We start from the raw sequence: 16395 nt of genomic DNA on the forward strand, positions 1-16395 counted from the left end.
AATGTACAGTAAAAAATATATTTTCAATGTTTTCCTTCACAGAGACCCAAAGTGTGATTTAAATGTTCCCTTTTTTTAAGCAGTGTATGTACTCTCCAGGGGGTCAATATGGAGATTCATATGTTCACACCCATGGGATCCCCCAAGCGTTACAATTACATTTCTAATGTTCTGTTGGAGTTCCATTAACCTCCCTACTGCATCTATAGACAAATAACAATGCTGTGGGTAAAGGGGTGGGTTCAGGGCAGTGAATGAGAATATTTTCAAATGTCTTTCCTATTCCCCAATATCAGACTGAACATTTGAAGGGCCACGGGAGGATTAGGTACATAAACGATAAAAAAGTACACATTAAAGAAGTACACAGTAAATGATTATTATACATTTGACATTTTCAAATCCCATTTTTGAGATGGTATGGACGACGTGTGCAGCAGTGGCAGTGTGTCTCGGATACGGTCAGATACTGGTGATCAAAATTCAACCATTGATATGAATAATTAATTTGCAGAGTCGTCATGATTGATGCAAAGATGATCTAAAGACATATTTTATTAATAGGGGTGTGTTCAATTGAGCAGCAGGGAATAGTGAGGATTAATCTGGTGAGGGCAATTAATTATCCACCACAAGGACGATATGATTGTACATGGAAGAGCATGACACAAAGCATTCTAGAAGGACACAATACCCAGACAAAGTATGTATATATCTATGTGTCTATACAGTTACTGGATGTGAGGTGTACTTCAGGATGGAAGGATGGAGGGAGATTTAAAGGTTTACAGAGTCAGGCACTGGGTCCCATCTGGCCATCCAGTTGTAGGTATTGAAGTCTCTAATTGAAAAGTCCACCTCAGAGAGCCTATCAGACTGAGAGGCCAGGGGACTCAGCCCTCCTTTCAACGCTCAGAGCTTTTTCTTTGTGCTCTGTTTTGATGTTGTCAGCCCCTATCAGCCTCAGGCCTGACAGCCCAGCCGTCCTGAGGCCCACTCAACACTGGCAGCTCATTCTGTTGGCAGGTGGAGAATAATTAGGCACAGCAAATTGAGGCAGGATGGCATTAAAGCATGAAGGAGGCGTATGTGGGACCTGGACACTGTGTGTGAAAGCATTTCAAAAATAATACAGAGAGCGCTGGCAACTCATTTCACCCTGCCAGGGCGTATTAGAGCTGTGAAGGGTGAGGAGGCAGGCTGGGACTGGGGGAGGGAGGAGGGAAGGGTGAGACGGAGGGGACGCTTCTGTTTAATCAGTCATCAGCGCCCAGGAGACCTTTGCACTCCTTCGTCTGATCCTTCATCTCCTGCTCTTCCCTCCATCTCTCCTCCATCTTGTCCACATATATAAACAAGCACACACACACACACACACACACACACACACACACACACAGATATACCCACACCAAAACAGGTCTTCCTATCTCGACATGGTTGGAGGGTTTGTTGGTCCTAAATCTAGTTCAATTATCTTCTATGTTCAAAGCCTTCACCAGACAGAAAGGATTCTGGGATGTAAACCCTGACCCCCTGTCAGTTGTAGGTTACTACAGTGACAGCACACAGATTATTGCGTTCTTATCTACCACGGGAATGTAGACACACAACACATGCTGTCTCACACACACACACACACACACACACATACACACACACAAACAAAACAAACAAACACACAAAACACTTTTGTGCACATGCGCACAATACCGGGCTTGAAATAATATTTAAAAAATCATATAATTTAAACGGACATATTGCAGAAATACACATGCATTCATTTAAGGAATTTTCAAAACAGTATTGCCAATTACTTCCTGGTTGAGTGTGTGTTATAAGCAGCAGAATGGCATGGTGGGCTGTACTCTGGTTGAGCGGGTGTTATAAGCTTTGTAAACTACTTTGAAGGACATGTTTTCTGATTTCGGCCCCCACAAATTTGGGAGAAGGTATGGTTTAAAACTGGAGCCTGCTGGTCACCAACTCATCAACTGCTTTCAAACCAGCAATACAGGCTCCTTTACAGCTCAATGTGTCAAACAAGTGCAGCGGCCTCCAGCACCCTTTAAAAGAGTGGAACCATATGATTCGTAAGGTGTATAGTGACGGCAGATGATTACACAATTAATGTGATTGCTCATTTATTTTTGTATGTGTGTGTGTGTGTGTGTGGGGGGGGGTACCTGTCAAAGGAGTGGAATTGCATAGGCAGCGTGGGGTGATGGGTCTCTCTCTGCAGGGTAAGGTCGGGGTGGGGAAGGGGCTCTGGTCCAGGCTCTGCCCCCTCTACAGGCGCAGCCACTAGGCTTTTCAGGATCTCTCTGACATTGATGTTTGATTGGCTGATGGAGGAGATGGAGGAAGCGGTCTTCAGGACCTCAAGGCCAGGTGGGTCCACCAGGGACTCCTGGCTCTGTTTAATCTGGGAGGAGAGGCTATAGAGCTGGGAAGACAGGAGGTCTGCTCCCCTGGGGCCTGGATGGTCCAGATCTGCCCCGTTGAACACATTGGTCACCTGGGGGGTGGGGGGGGGTGGGGGTTGAAGGGGTGGGGGGGGTGGGGGGGTTGGGGGGGTGGGTTGTGGGGGTGGGGGGGGTAATTTAGTTACATACCCTAGAAACACACTGTACAGTAAAACCCACTAATACAGCACAGCAACATGCCGTACAATACAACCACAATGAAATGAAATAAAACATCACAGGCACAGTGTAGAGGACACAGGGCATGGTCTAGTGAAGCTACCTGTTCCTCCCCAATGCCAGAGTCAGTGTGGGGCAGAGAGCACCTCTCTATGTTGTGGTCATCCATGGGTGTCCGGGGATCCTTGTTATGGTCAGTGTATGCTAGGGGGGTCTCTGGAACACACAGGGTTGGGGAGGAACGGAATACATCTAATCACATTGTTTAAATTGATTGTCAGGAATCAGTTACTAAATGTAATATGTAAAAAAATAAGAAACTATTTTACAATCGGTTACATAGCCGGGCAAACAAGTTTTAGTTCAAATATAGTTATTTTTGAATAACTAGATGAATACATTTTGCATTACTTTAAATTCAGAAAGAAACAACCAGACTACGTTACTGAGTTTTGGTTGTCTAAATTTACATTACATTAATGACTACCAAGCCTGACACACGCACAAACATTTGTTCTTGTGGACACCAGAAATGAATCGGCCCTGTCCCCGAACGCCACAACTATAATCCCTATCCTAATGTGAAACTTAACCTAAGCCCAAACTTAACCACAATGTAATGTCCATTTTAGGCCTACGCCTTACCCCAGGCCATAATGCCTCAACTTAATCCGTAATGCCTAAAGCTAGAAGTTACTTTAACACTAACTACAATGTTGTATGATTTATTCTAAACCTCACACCTAAGACAGAAATATCCTTATATTTTAATAGGGACCGGCTAAAACCGTGCAGAGATTTGTGTTGATCTCTGGTCCTGAAGTGCTGCTACACCTGGAACACACACCCAATGGGAGTCACTCACACACGATGACTCAGGGTAGGGTTACACAGCGACACACTGTTGGTACAATGTGATTTATTGATCTACAAATAATGAGTCGTCATTTATGATGCAAGGTGACTCCCTATCAAACTCTTCCTCATTCATCCACTTCTAAATTCCAACGCAGCCAGACAGGCATCTGCCCCGTGCCTGTTGGCTGGAAACTCTGTGATATTATTTATGAAGGTGGTGAAGCATCCTTCCCAGCAGCCTCTCTGATCCCATCGTCCTGGCTGATTGACTAGCTAATGGACAAAGACGTCTGGAAGAAGAAATAGCCTCACTACGGCCCAAACCCATCTTTCAGTTACTCTCTCTCTCTTTCACTGTTTCTCTCTCAACCTCTCTCTCCCCCTCTCTTTCTCTCCTTTCATTAGGCATATGTTACTGTTCATACCACAGCCGGTACAGCCTCCTTTCCACAACACTCTCTCACTTTCCTTTCCCTTCCCTGACCCACTACCAGCTTCTTTTCAAAACCCTCTACCACCCTCCCCTTTTTTCTGATGGCAAGATAATGTGTATAGGTTTTTGTCAAAATTGCTCAAACTCAGTGAATTTGATTAATCATTGATAGACAGCAATAATCATACAAAGCCTCAGATTGCCAAGCACATTTAAGTCAGGTCTGACGGACTGGACCACCCTGAAACATTCACCACCTTGACCTGTCTGAGAGCAAAAACTTCAGTCAGGCATCAATTCGCTTTTTTCTTTCCTAAACCTTTGAGCATGCTCTCACTGGTTATCCCTTTCTGTTCAATCGAACTACTTTTTAGTAATTACTTACTACTCCTACTAGGTTGAAACACCCAGCTATCTTAAGATAAATGCACTAATTGCATTTCACTCCGAATAAGTGTGTAGGTTAAATGACTGAAAAGAAAATCTAACACTTTTTGAAAAGCTGTTCTCATGTGTCTGTAGCATAAAGATAAGCTTGTTTCACTGAATAATTTTAATAGGCAGTTTTTACCTGTGCTTTGCTCATCTATGACTGAGCACTTAAACTTAACCACACTGCTTAGCCTTATAGCTTCCTACGTTTTAATCACATTTTAAATATTTATATGTTTTCTTATTGTACTTTTTATTATTATTATGTCTTCATTTGTTTTGATGTTTTCATTTGAGTATTTGTTTTTATGTTATTGTACTTTCGTATATATTTGTTATGTTTCTTTGTAAAGCATATTGAATTGCTTCGATGTATAAATAAACTTGCTTGCTTATATAAATACTGTATCCAGATATACTACCAAGTCCCAGCCGATAACAAGCATAGCTATTAAATCGATGGTTCCCAACTCAGTACAATTTATTTTATTCTAGCCCCGGTTAATAACACCTGACTCAGCTTTTTAACAAATTAGCAGGCCCGCTATTGATATGAATGTGGTATGCTTGTCTGGGGCTACAACAAAACCTCTACTCTAGGATTCAAGCAGTTGGGAACCACTGCATTAAACCATTCTGTGCCACCTTACTGGAATATAGAAGGTTTCGTGTTGTACTAGATTTACCCAAAAGATGTTATTCTTTACTCGGATTGAAACAAGAATTTGCATTGTTGCAGTCAATGATTTCAAATTGATTTAGATAGTTCTTCGTACTGTGGGTGGCAGCATCATGTTATCAGAATCAGAATCATGGGAATGCTTCTCACCGGCAGGAACTGGGGATTTTATTAGGATAAAAATAAATATGAATGAAACAAACCTTATGTAAAAAGACAAAGGCGACATGATTTAAAAAATGTTAATGACTAAGAAACCATAATGGCTTTTCCTAATGGTGGTGGCCTTATCATGAACAGTCCAGTCTCCATCCAGATTTCAGATGGTTTGAAGAATTTTGATTTCCAACCAAATTCACAAAGCTTGAGAATCATAATGTAATCCTGTAGATTTAAAATGATAAGAGGAGAAGTTGTAGATGAGGATTATGTAGACTTTCACTGTTGACGTGTGACCATATCAGATACATTATCCTTGTCAAATCATGTCACGTCAATTAAACATGAAATAAAAGGACAGAGCCATTGTCTAACTGCAACGCATCAGCGTCTCTATGCACATGTAATGTTCCCTGCCAGAGACCAGGGTCTCATCCAAAACATCACCTTTCCTGCTGAGCCTCCCACCACAGTGTCCCCACCCATGAATGTGTTACCGTGCTGAATTAAGCACATTTACAGAGCCTGACAAAAACATCAGATTACTGAATTACAAATCACACACTGTCATTTTATTCCGCTTGCTAATTTATTAACACTGAAACTCAAACTCAATTATTGTAAGGTAGGGTTTCATATATTCAAAACCATATGGTTACTATGCTACATGTATTTAAAACGACATGGGTTTTAGACTACCTTTGACTGAAAGATGCAGCTTTGCTTCTTTTAGGTTTGTGGCTGTCCGTACTGTACATCATGATTTTGAGAGACAGAACTGATAGAGTGGAGATTTAGAAATGAAAAGAGTGGTGTGACTTTATCAATTCCCCAATTCATTAACAGTAGGCTTTTTCATTCTTTTTTTAGTTGCATTTGTCAGACTAAACATAGATGATATTTTTAGAAGTAATGATAATAAGTTGAGTTAAATGTCTCAGAACACGAGCCTTCTGGCAACACAGACTTGAACTGTAGTCCTGTAATACACTTTAAATCCAAACAAGTTAGCAGAATTCAAGTTAAGTCAAAAACTATATAAAAATATCAAACTGCAGTAGAGCACGTTGGGAAGATCTTATTCAAAACTTAGCGTCACATAAGTAGTCATTAGTAGCATTTCACTATCTTTAAAATATCTGCATACAAAATGCCCCAGGGTTTACAGTGTAAAATATAATAAATACATCACATACACCATTCCTCATTTGCTTTGCTTTGCTTTGTTAAGGGTATACACCTTTTAAATGACGGAGCAATCCACTTGTGGAAATGCCTGCACATTTTATTTTCCCCTTGTATTTTGCCTTCTTTGGCATTCATTTTTGTGAAGCTTTGCCACATCCACAAGATTTCAGCATTTTATAAAAAAGGTTTAGGTGTTGGTAAATACATTAGGTGTTAGTGGATAGGTTAGTTCATTGAAGAGGTTAGAGGAGAGTTTAGAATACAGGCAAGCGGAAACGAGAGGGAAGAGGTTTGGACAACACAAGTACCCGTGCTGGTAGGTGAATTGATCTCGTGGCGAATGCTGCATGCTGATTGGTTGACCATCCTGTTTGTTTCCCTTTGAGGTTCTAGGATGTCTCTGTATTTTGACACCATGAGGACAGAGATGAAGTAGACCACCGCCAGTGCCAGGAACTGGGCCTGCTTACTGTCATCCTGGAGAGGAAATATACATGTTACACACACACACACACACACACACACACACACACACAGCCATACTCACAACATCCCGGAACACAACAGCTCTCAGGCGGTTAATGTCGACATCCTGTAGAAGTCTGTCAGGGTCCTGGATGGGAGAAAAGTTACCAAATAAATGTTTTGGGGGTACAGGACTTGGACAAGTTAGTGCCTGTGTAACAATGTATGTTTACCACTAGCCAAAAATTACAACTTTCCTCTGTTTCACAGGGCACCCATCAACAGTACCACTTACTATGGATGGATTTTAAGTGGGTGGGGTTAGGTGAGGATATACCTTGCCAGATGCTGCACCATACAGGTTGTCCTGGCTCTTACAGGTGGTCCCTCTTTCCCTCTGCCTCTGTCTACACTCCAGACAGTTCCTCACGGCTACGCAACACACTGACACACACACACACACACAAACACAGGCCATCAGAAGCTGCATCTTGAATAATGGGATCAACAGACAGATCTGACACACTGTAGATGATGAAAAAGACAGTTTGCATGTGGGTGTGCGGCGCGCATGTGTCTCTAAAACAGTATCAAAAGTATCTCAGCAGAAAACTCCACTTTGTGAACTAATGCTTGCAATGTTTATTGTTTGGATTTTCTTTGTTCTAGCACAGACTTTACTGATAGCTACATCACTGAGTAGAATGTATATACCACTGAGTTGCATGGTTGTTCCTACTACAGTAGCTGTCTTGAAATGTATTCACATACTGTATGTGGCTCTGGATAAGAGCTGACTAAAATGTTAGTAGAATGTGTGTAGTGTGGACTTCAGCTTTGTTCCTTCAGCTGTTGTAGCTTAGCTACAATCATCAGGCCTTTACAGAGACAAGCTGACTGATCTACCTACCGCGGCAAGAGACACGATTTAATCAAAACCATGATTCACCAAAGCAAATGTAATACCTAATAGTAGGGAGTTTAGAATATTAATTAGCTAGGTTGACCACGTAAAAGGATTTAATGGATTACTGGAATTATTGCGACGTAATTGCCATGATTCTTATTGATCTCATTAATCCTTTAATATTACATCAAATGTCTGCAGGAAACCCACACATATACACACACACACCCAGTCGAAGACACTGTCTCATTAGGCCTCCAGAAGACATGTTCTTCTCAGCTTCAATCTCCGAAAAGTTGAGTGAGCTGGCAAACACTAGCACGTCCACCATGGACATCAGGCGGGACAGGAAGGACACCGCGGTCTCTGAGGACATGCCCTGGGTGGCCTCGATGTTCTCCATGTCAGCCTGCTCACAGCGCAGACAGGGACGTGTAGGAGGGGACAGAGAAGTGGACAGAGGACAACCATACACACTGAAGAAACTAAAACAAGAAATACATCCTAAGACAGAAGAAAAAAGCAGAGAACAGAAGTACTAACCTTGGTAGTCTGGCCACAAACAGACAACAGAGGGGGGAAAAACAGAACAAAAGACAGTTAAAATTAACAGACAAAATGAGAAAACAATCAATCTAAGTTATTAGCTAAATATATAGCAGACTTAAGCTAAAGAAATGATGACAGGTACAACTGATAAAGACAGTAGAAACACGGGATTTGTCACAGGTGTGAACAACCCCCCCCCCCACTGCTCCATATTGCATGCACTGACTTCTGTCTATCAGATTCATCCACCAGTTTCAAACAGCAGTAAAAACATTTTGTACAGTGATTTAGATACCTTGAAGGCATTTGAAAACACTATTTCTGCATGCTGTGTAGATGTTTAGGAAAAAGTCAATTTTTCTACATTTATCAGCAACAACAAGGCTGATTTAGGGGAGTGAAAAAGACGAATATCACAGCCAATCACAACACTGGAGGGTAATAATTTCCCTAAAACTGCAGCTGTATCATCATCAATGTTTTCTTTAGTTACAATGCAACAATAGTGCAGCTCCATGTTAACCATCTTAAACAAGTCATTAATAAAGAACCAATATACCACTAGATGGTGCTGTGCCACCACAGACAGGAAAACCAACTAATTTACTGACTTACTGAAGAAAAAAGACATAAATGACTGATAAGGAGACATGGTAGAGAGTCTTACCCACCAACAAGAGAAGTGGCAGAAAGACAGTCTGATGGCAGAGAAACTGACTTACAGGAGACACTGTAGAGAGGCTGACTGACTTACAGGAGACACTGTAGAGAGGCTGACTGACTTACAGGAGACACTGTAAAGAGGCTGACTGACTTACAGGAGACACTGTAGAGAGGCTGACTGACTTACAGGAGACATGGTAGAGAGACTGACTGACTTACAGAAGACATCGTAGAGAGACTGATTTACTTACAGAAGACATCGTAGAGAGACTGATTTACTTACAGAAGATATCGTAGAGAGACGGATTTACTTACAGAAGACATCGTAGAGAGACTGATTTACTTACAGAAGACATCGCAGAGACTGTCTGACTTACAGGAAACATTGCAAAGAGGCTGTCCGACTTACAGGAGACGTGGCAAAGAGACTGTCTGTCTGACTTACAGGAGACACTGCAGAGAGACTGTCTGTCTGACTTACAGGAGACACTGCAGAGAGACTGTCTGTCTGACTTACAGGAGACACTGCAGAGAGACTGTCTGTCTGACTTACAGGAGACGTGGCAGAGAGACTGTCTGTCTGACGTACAAGAGACATCGCAGAGAGACTGTCTGTCTGACATACAGGAGACACTGCAGAGAGACTTTCTGTCTGACTTACAGGAGACATTGCAGAGAGACAGTCTGTCTGACTTACAGGAGACACTGCAGAGAGACAGTCTGTCTGACTTACAGGAGACACTGCAGAGAGACAGTCTGTCTGACTTACAGGAGACGTGGCAGCGGAGAGCAGAGGAAGGATCCCTCCACAAGCGATGATGATGTTATCCACCATCTGAGAGAGGAGGTGGATGGTGTTGTGGACAAAGATGATGTTCTCGTTGCTGTTGACAAAGTCCATGACAGATTTGGTTGAATGGCTGCAGGGAGGCAGAGAGAGGGGGAACAATTTGCGACATGTTAAGCGTCGGCCAGGTCAGAGGAAATGTCAGTGATAAATGGTCATTAACGCTCCACAGAGAAGGCAGGAAGAGGACCTGGCTGCAGGAAACACTGGAGTTATTTCCATAGCATACATGTAAACATAGTAGTGAACATCATGTCCTATGTGGAAGCCCGTATTTGCTGAAAATACTGCAATCCAGATAAAGACTAGAGCTCTGCTACAAAGTAGAGTGCTTCATCGGAAACAGGGTGTGTCCTCGGAGCATCTGTTGTCTCACCTCCTCCAGACACTGACGTCTGTTTCCAGGGCGAACAGCAGGTCGGTGAGGAGGCGCTGGTGCATGGGAGACCATTTGAACTCCGGGATGCGGAACATGGTGGTGCGAGGACCCGGGCTGAACTGGCGCCGCTGCTCCTCGGTCATGGGCATGCCTCTGAAACCCAGGTCCATCCGCAGGTCTCGCTCCAACTGGGCCACGGCGCGACCATGGAGGGACTGGCACACAAAGACGCGCGGGCGCACAGACACGCGCAAGACTGCATTTCACTAAGTGCATAAGGCAAGAGCGTCTAAATGAAACATGAGGGTTTACATAAAAGCAGAGAGGGAGTATTAATAGTTATCTAGTCCTACCTCTCCCTTTTCTTCTCCTTTTCTCTCCTCAACTCTGACTTACGAACAGCGGGATAGCGGGAGGAGAGGGAAGGAGGAGCGGAGGGGGAAAGAGGGAGGAATGGATGGAAAAAGGAGAGATACTCCACTAACCTGTGTGGTGGTGGTTGTCTGTATCATCTTAACCTCCTTGTCTTTTCCATCGTCGGACCGCTCTGTGTCTGAGGTGTTGCTGATCGCATCTGCACCACTGCATTTCCTTCCGGTTGATGGCTCGGACCTCTCCGACACCACAGGCCTAGCTCCAGACCCTGTCTCAATGAATTCTGACCCCTTACAGCATCCCTCTTCCCTTGGCCCAGAGGCCATGTCCCCCAGGGGGGTCTGGATGCTGCTGACTGGAGCTCCATGACCGACCGTGCCGACCAGGCTGGCGGTCCCATGCTCAGAGCTGCCCGTCATGTGGGCCAGCAGACCCAGGTTAGTGCCGAGGCCGGAGGGGACTGAGGGGTCCAGGTCGGGTTCAGGGTTAGAACCAGGACTTGGCAGGACCAGGGGCTCATCCTGTGGACACCGCTTCAGTTACGTTAACTTACACATAACAAAACACAAGCAGAACAAAAGGAAAGATAAGCTAACCTTGCCAAACAGGAAGTTACTGTTGCTAGGGAGACTCTCCCTGTCGTCGCCAGCGAGGGTGATGAGGTGTCCAGTGTTGTGGTCGTCTGGGGCGAATGCGACAGTTGCGTTGTGGACCAGTACTCCACTGACGGCGCTACTGCTCAGCTTCTCTACAGCAGCACAGTACACATTGTCCAAAAGAGAATCCACCTGGACCAATGCCGCGCTCCTGTCCTCTGAGACCACACCCCCAGTCACGCCCACTGCCACGCCCAGCGGCTCTGAAGACAAGTCCAGGTCATCCAGCTTCACCTCCGTCGCCTCCACCTGTTGAGATTGATTAATTTGCTGATTTGTTGATGGATTGATTACTGACTGACTTACAGTCAGAAAGACTGACTGACTGACTTTCGATATGTTGGTTTATTTTCCCAGTTAGAAGAATGCACTGACTATAATAGTACCGTCTTCTTAGTCAATAACAATTTAAAAGGTATTTGTATCTGAGATTGATTGCTGCCACCGTGCAGTACCTTTTCAGCCTTGATGTCCACCAGCAGGTCATGAACCTCCACTCTGACACCTGACCCCGTTCGCTCGGTGCTTCCTAGAGCCCCCTCCTCCCCACTCTTCCCCTCTGACAGTACGCCCCGGGGGTGGCCAGGGGTCTCCGGGTAGTCCCCCTCACTCTCCGGGGTCTGGGTCTGGGAGTGCTCATCGATCTCTCTGATCTCCATGTTCCCCTGGATGCCCCCGGCCTGGAGGTCCTGCAGGCCTGAGATGGTGCTGACCAAACCCTTCCTCCCCTTCTTGATGTTCTCCTCCTCCTGACGCTGGTACTCCTCATACATCTTAGCAAGGTACTCTTTATGGGCCTCATATGTAACCTGAAATAAAGGAGACCCAATCAATAATGAATAATCTATCAATAATAATTGTTGCCAGGCAGTTCTTATGGACACGATCAATAGGTATTGAGCCTTAACTTACTTAATCTTAGCCAGTACTTCTTATGCACCTCATGAAAGATCTTATAGTGAGGGCTAAGACCAATAATAGGGGCTAACCTGTTGTTGGCACTGTCTTTCTTACCAGCAGAGGGCAGTGTTTCCCCTCATTACAATAAAGCTGATGTACATTCCAAACGCTACCCTATTCCCTACAGAGTGTCAAACGTACTTTACTCTATTGGAAATTGTGTGTCATTTGGGACGCAGGGGCCACTGCAAGTCTTACTTTGGAGTGTGCGATGGAGAGTGTATCCACCCAGACTCGCCAGCCTCCCCACTCATACTTGATGGCGTGGTAGAGGAGGATCCTGAAGATGTTGTACACCATCTCCATCATCTTCTGTTCCTCTGGGTTCTTAGGGTTGATGTAACCCAGACTGAACATCCAGTCCTGCCACACCGAACACTGCAACAGACATCTTCAACAAAAAACACACTGTGGTCATTTTTTCTGTCAGTACCAAGCAGACTCAGATCACTGGAACAGAACCCTGTTAAAACCATCAGCCATTGAGCTGTCTTCATTATGTTCATTTCTGATATGATCTGATGCTATACTATAGTCAACAGTGGCTAAACCAGGACACACTGATTGACACCCTGATAATGCTTTCAACAGAAAGTAAAGTGTGCTGTCTCGGCTGGGAAGAGTCCTAACAAAGCATTAGAGTAACGGTGTGATGCTGTGTGTACGTGGTGTGTGTACGTGGTGTATGTTTGTGTGTACATGCCATGCATTAAGGGATTATTTAGCTTCAGGGGAAAACAACAGGTTTGCGTTTGAAACATTCATCAAACAAATAACTATTGTCTACTCTCTGCTCAGTGTGTGCGTTTCTGTGTCTGCGAGTGTGTGTCCTCACCGTCTGTTTTCTCGACTGTTGCTGAACAGTTTGATCATATCTGAGAGGAAGAGCCGTCGAACCTCCATCAGCTCAACGCTGGGGGATGAGTTCTTCAAAAGGGTCGCTACTACCTTCAGGATCACTGGAATACACACACAAACAAGGTGTAAAGTCGGCGCTAGTAATAGGGTTTCACTTGATTTGTTGAAATTGCATAGGACAGCAGACTTACTTGGGTTCTGGATCTTGACCGTGGAGTCTGGTTCAGGGTGGGGCTTGTGGACGACCTGGGTACACACCTGCTCTGTCAGGATCTGTTGGGGTCAACAGAAACAGTCATTTTATAGGTCAGGGCTAAATAACTAGATGCAATCATGGATTGTTGGGGGGCTGAAACATTATATTATATATACAATATATAAAAGATATATATTGTACACTGCAAATTGAACTAAGCACAAAAATTATGTTTAATATAAAAACAACAATAATTTCATACCAGATTGAAACATGATCAATAATAGAATCAAAACATCTAATTTAATTTCTGGGAGTACTTCAGAACAAATAAATGAAACTCACTTAGCTTAACGTCAGGTGGGTTTCCCTTAGCTTAAATTCTGGTGGGTTTCCTTTAGCTTACCATCTTGTGGGTTTCACCTAGCTTACCATCTGGTGGGTTTCACCTAGCTTACCATCTGGTGGGTTTCACCTAGCTTAACATCTGGTGGGTTTCACCTAGCTTACCATCTGGTGGGTTTCACCTAGCTTAACATCTGGTGGGTTTCACCTAGCTTAACATCTGGTGGGTTTCACCTAGCTTAACATCTGGTGGGTTTCACCTAGCTTAACATCTGGTGGGTTTCACCTAGCTTAAATTCTGGTGGAGTATTTTCTAAGATCCCACAATAACTAAAAATAGAGAATAGGTCTCTGCTTCACACAGGAGAGGAGAAAACGTCAATAGGTTATATTAGGTTACTACCAGCACCAACAGCCCCAAAATCTACACGTTGCAGATCAACTTTGGGTTCATGGCCAGCCAGACCAGAACCAGAATATGTTGTGGTATGAAGGGAAATCATATTTGCCTACAAGGGATTTCTGAATAAGAAGTGTGTGTAGTCACAGAGAGAAACGCACCTCATAGAGCGTGTTGTAGATGGTCATTGAAACAGTGTTGGTGTGTAGCATCAGTCTTTCCCCAAGAAGAGTGAAGAGGCTATGGGTGTGCATGATCTCAACCTTCCTTCTGTGGAAACCCCATAGCACACACACACACACACACATGAACACACACACAAAATATCTCTGCTAAAAGTCTCTGGATGGTGGCTTAATACATTGACATTTATCAGTTAATTCAGTTAAACTTAGCTACAGCGAGGATACATCAACCAATAGTTATTATAAAAAGAACAGAATGAGGGTCAAGAGAAAAGGTTAAGAGGGGAGAAGAGAATTATTACAGTAGATGCCCAAACACCATACCTTGGTTTGGGACAACCATAACAGCCCAGTCAGGCAACCGGCCAATAAGGAGACAAACGGACGGACAGACAGTCAGACATTTAGTAATAACTCACTTGTGCCCCAGGTGTTTGAGGAAGTATCCCAGGACTTTTAGGGACTGGACTCTGATGCTCTCAGTCTTAGAAGCCAGCAGCTTGTACATCACCCTTGAAAAGGACAGAATACATATGATAAAACTGTAACACGACTTAGTGAATGACTGTGTCCCACACGGGCACTTATAAACTTAAGACAGTTAAACAGCATTAGGGTCGCAAATCTCTAGATGTTCCTGACTGGAGGATTCCAGAAGTCTGGCTTTTTCCACACCAGCTCTGTGCAACCAGGAATTGATAGAGAGAATTCCAGAAGTTTTCAACTCTAAACTAGACAGAACAGAGTCCTATGGCTCTCGCTGTCCCCATTCCTCCCTATGAACTTGGCCCTTTCCACCCCCTCCTGCTCCATGGCTAACTGGCACACTACAAGCTCACAATATCTAAAAGCAGCTGAGTCAAAACGGAGTAAATGAGTGCAGAGCTGGTTAATAGTCACTGACAGATAAGTCAGTCAGGTGGTGAGTTTCGCTTTCGGCAGGTAAACGTTGTGCAAATGCAATGTTTTGACGAGCTCTGCCAGTTGGTCAAAAGCTAGCATAAAACAGAGAAAGACCTCAGCAGGAGCTCAAAACTGACTACTAGGTTTTCATGATTATTTTGCTTTTGAGACCGCATGCTTCAAGTTAGACAGACAGTAATGTGGAGGTCAGCTGAGAGGCTGAGGCAGGCCAATATGAACCATCTCCCAACTAGACTTATGTTGAAATGCGAACAACACACTACACCACATTTTATAGGTTCTTGTTTAAAACGGTGGCTTGTTCTTTTTACCACTATTTAACCAAACGTAATACAGAAACCTTAGCAACGACCTAGTAAATCAGGTGAATATCATATCAACATCATTTGTGTGCTCTGTTGATGCTTGTGTACAGTTTGATACAGAAACACAAACATCGAATTTGAGAAAAGTGATACCTCTTTATTCACCATTTAATGCAACTGTTCATTGCGACAGGTGCTAATTAAGTCAGTGTGAGTATTTCGTTAAACTTGTACAGTTAAAAGGCTGTGTTTTTAGATCAACTGAGATGAATTAACCTAGCAGGCCAAAGTGATAATTGCGGGGGTATTTGCTTGTTTTTGCTGATCTCCCAATAGAACTTGAGTGCCCCCACAAAGGTTCTCATTAAACCTCTATCCCTGGTTAAAGCCCTGTCAGCAAAATATAATTGGTCAAATAATTTAATTCCAAGGTTTAGAGTCTAACCCTAACATTTATAACTGTAAATGTTACTGACATGTCTACTTCCAAACAACTTCTCTAAATAGAACTAAAATCAAACCCACAGAAACCCCACAGAAAAACAAAGTTCAGAAAATGTATCACTAATTCACACATATGCACCGGTATTGGTAGGTCTGAGATTTGCCTTCTAAAAACTTGTTTTCACAGTGTGTCATTATTATGTAAAAAAAAAGATGACACACTGACTGGTTTTTATCAAGTTGTCCGCTCAAAAAGTAGCTTCAAACTGTAACCAATATCTGTATTCTGGATCAGGTTGTCAGTCAACCTACCAGGGTATTTACAAACAGAGCAGAAATTAAATCATTGACCACATCTTTACTGATGTTACAGACATCTGGCATAAAAAAGTCCATATCTCTTTTGACCCAACAAGGATAACATGGGAAGACATCTTCCTTAAAATCAATGTGTAATTGCTGACACAAAAAGCAAAAACATTTGGAACAAATGTTGTACTTGGAGATAATCATGCCTTGAAACACGTCACTGTTCTGGACTTG

At 43.4% G+C, this 16395-nt stretch overlaps 1 protein-coding gene across 4 annotated transcripts in view; it reads right to left on the bottom strand.

The window, feature by feature from the left end:
- LOC105010769 (neurobeachin) overlaps positions 1–16395 on the bottom strand; it is a 248833-nt gene that overhangs the window by 136694 nt on the left and 95744 nt on the right. For all 4 annotated transcript variants that reach the window (XM_029119588.2, XM_029119587.2, XM_029119586.2 and 1 more), the window contains exons 17-33: positions 14599–14691; positions 14156–14264; positions 13245–13326; positions 13031–13154; positions 12394–12586; positions 11691–12044; positions 11176–11484; positions 10690–11100; positions 10202–10419; positions 9748–9898; positions 8310–8318; positions 7995–8175; positions 7197–7303; positions 6942–7007; positions 6703–6871; positions 2749–2861; positions 2187–2518 (exon numbers count right to left, since the gene is read on the bottom strand). In XM_029119588.2, coding sequence (XP_028975421.2) covers positions 2187–2518; positions 2749–2861; positions 6703–6871; positions 6942–7007; positions 7197–7303; positions 7995–8175; positions 8310–8318; positions 9748–9898; positions 10202–10419; positions 10690–11100; positions 11176–11484; positions 11691–12044; positions 12394–12586; positions 13031–13154; positions 13245–13326; positions 14156–14264; positions 14599–14691 — 3021 coding nt within the window. The remainder of the gene's footprint in view (positions 1–2186; positions 2519–2748; positions 2862–6702; positions 6872–6941; positions 7008–7196; positions 7304–7994; positions 8176–8309; positions 8319–9747; positions 9899–10201; positions 10420–10689; positions 11101–11175; positions 11485–11690; positions 12045–12393; positions 12587–13030; positions 13155–13244; positions 13327–14155; positions 14265–14598; positions 14692–16395) is intronic.

This window comes from Esox lucius, chromosome 1 (assembly GCF_011004845.1).
Source record: "Esox lucius isolate fEsoLuc1 chromosome 1, fEsoLuc1.pri, whole genome shotgun sequence".
Lineage (NCBI taxonomy): Eukaryota > Metazoa > Chordata > Actinopteri > Esociformes > Esocidae > Esox > Esox lucius.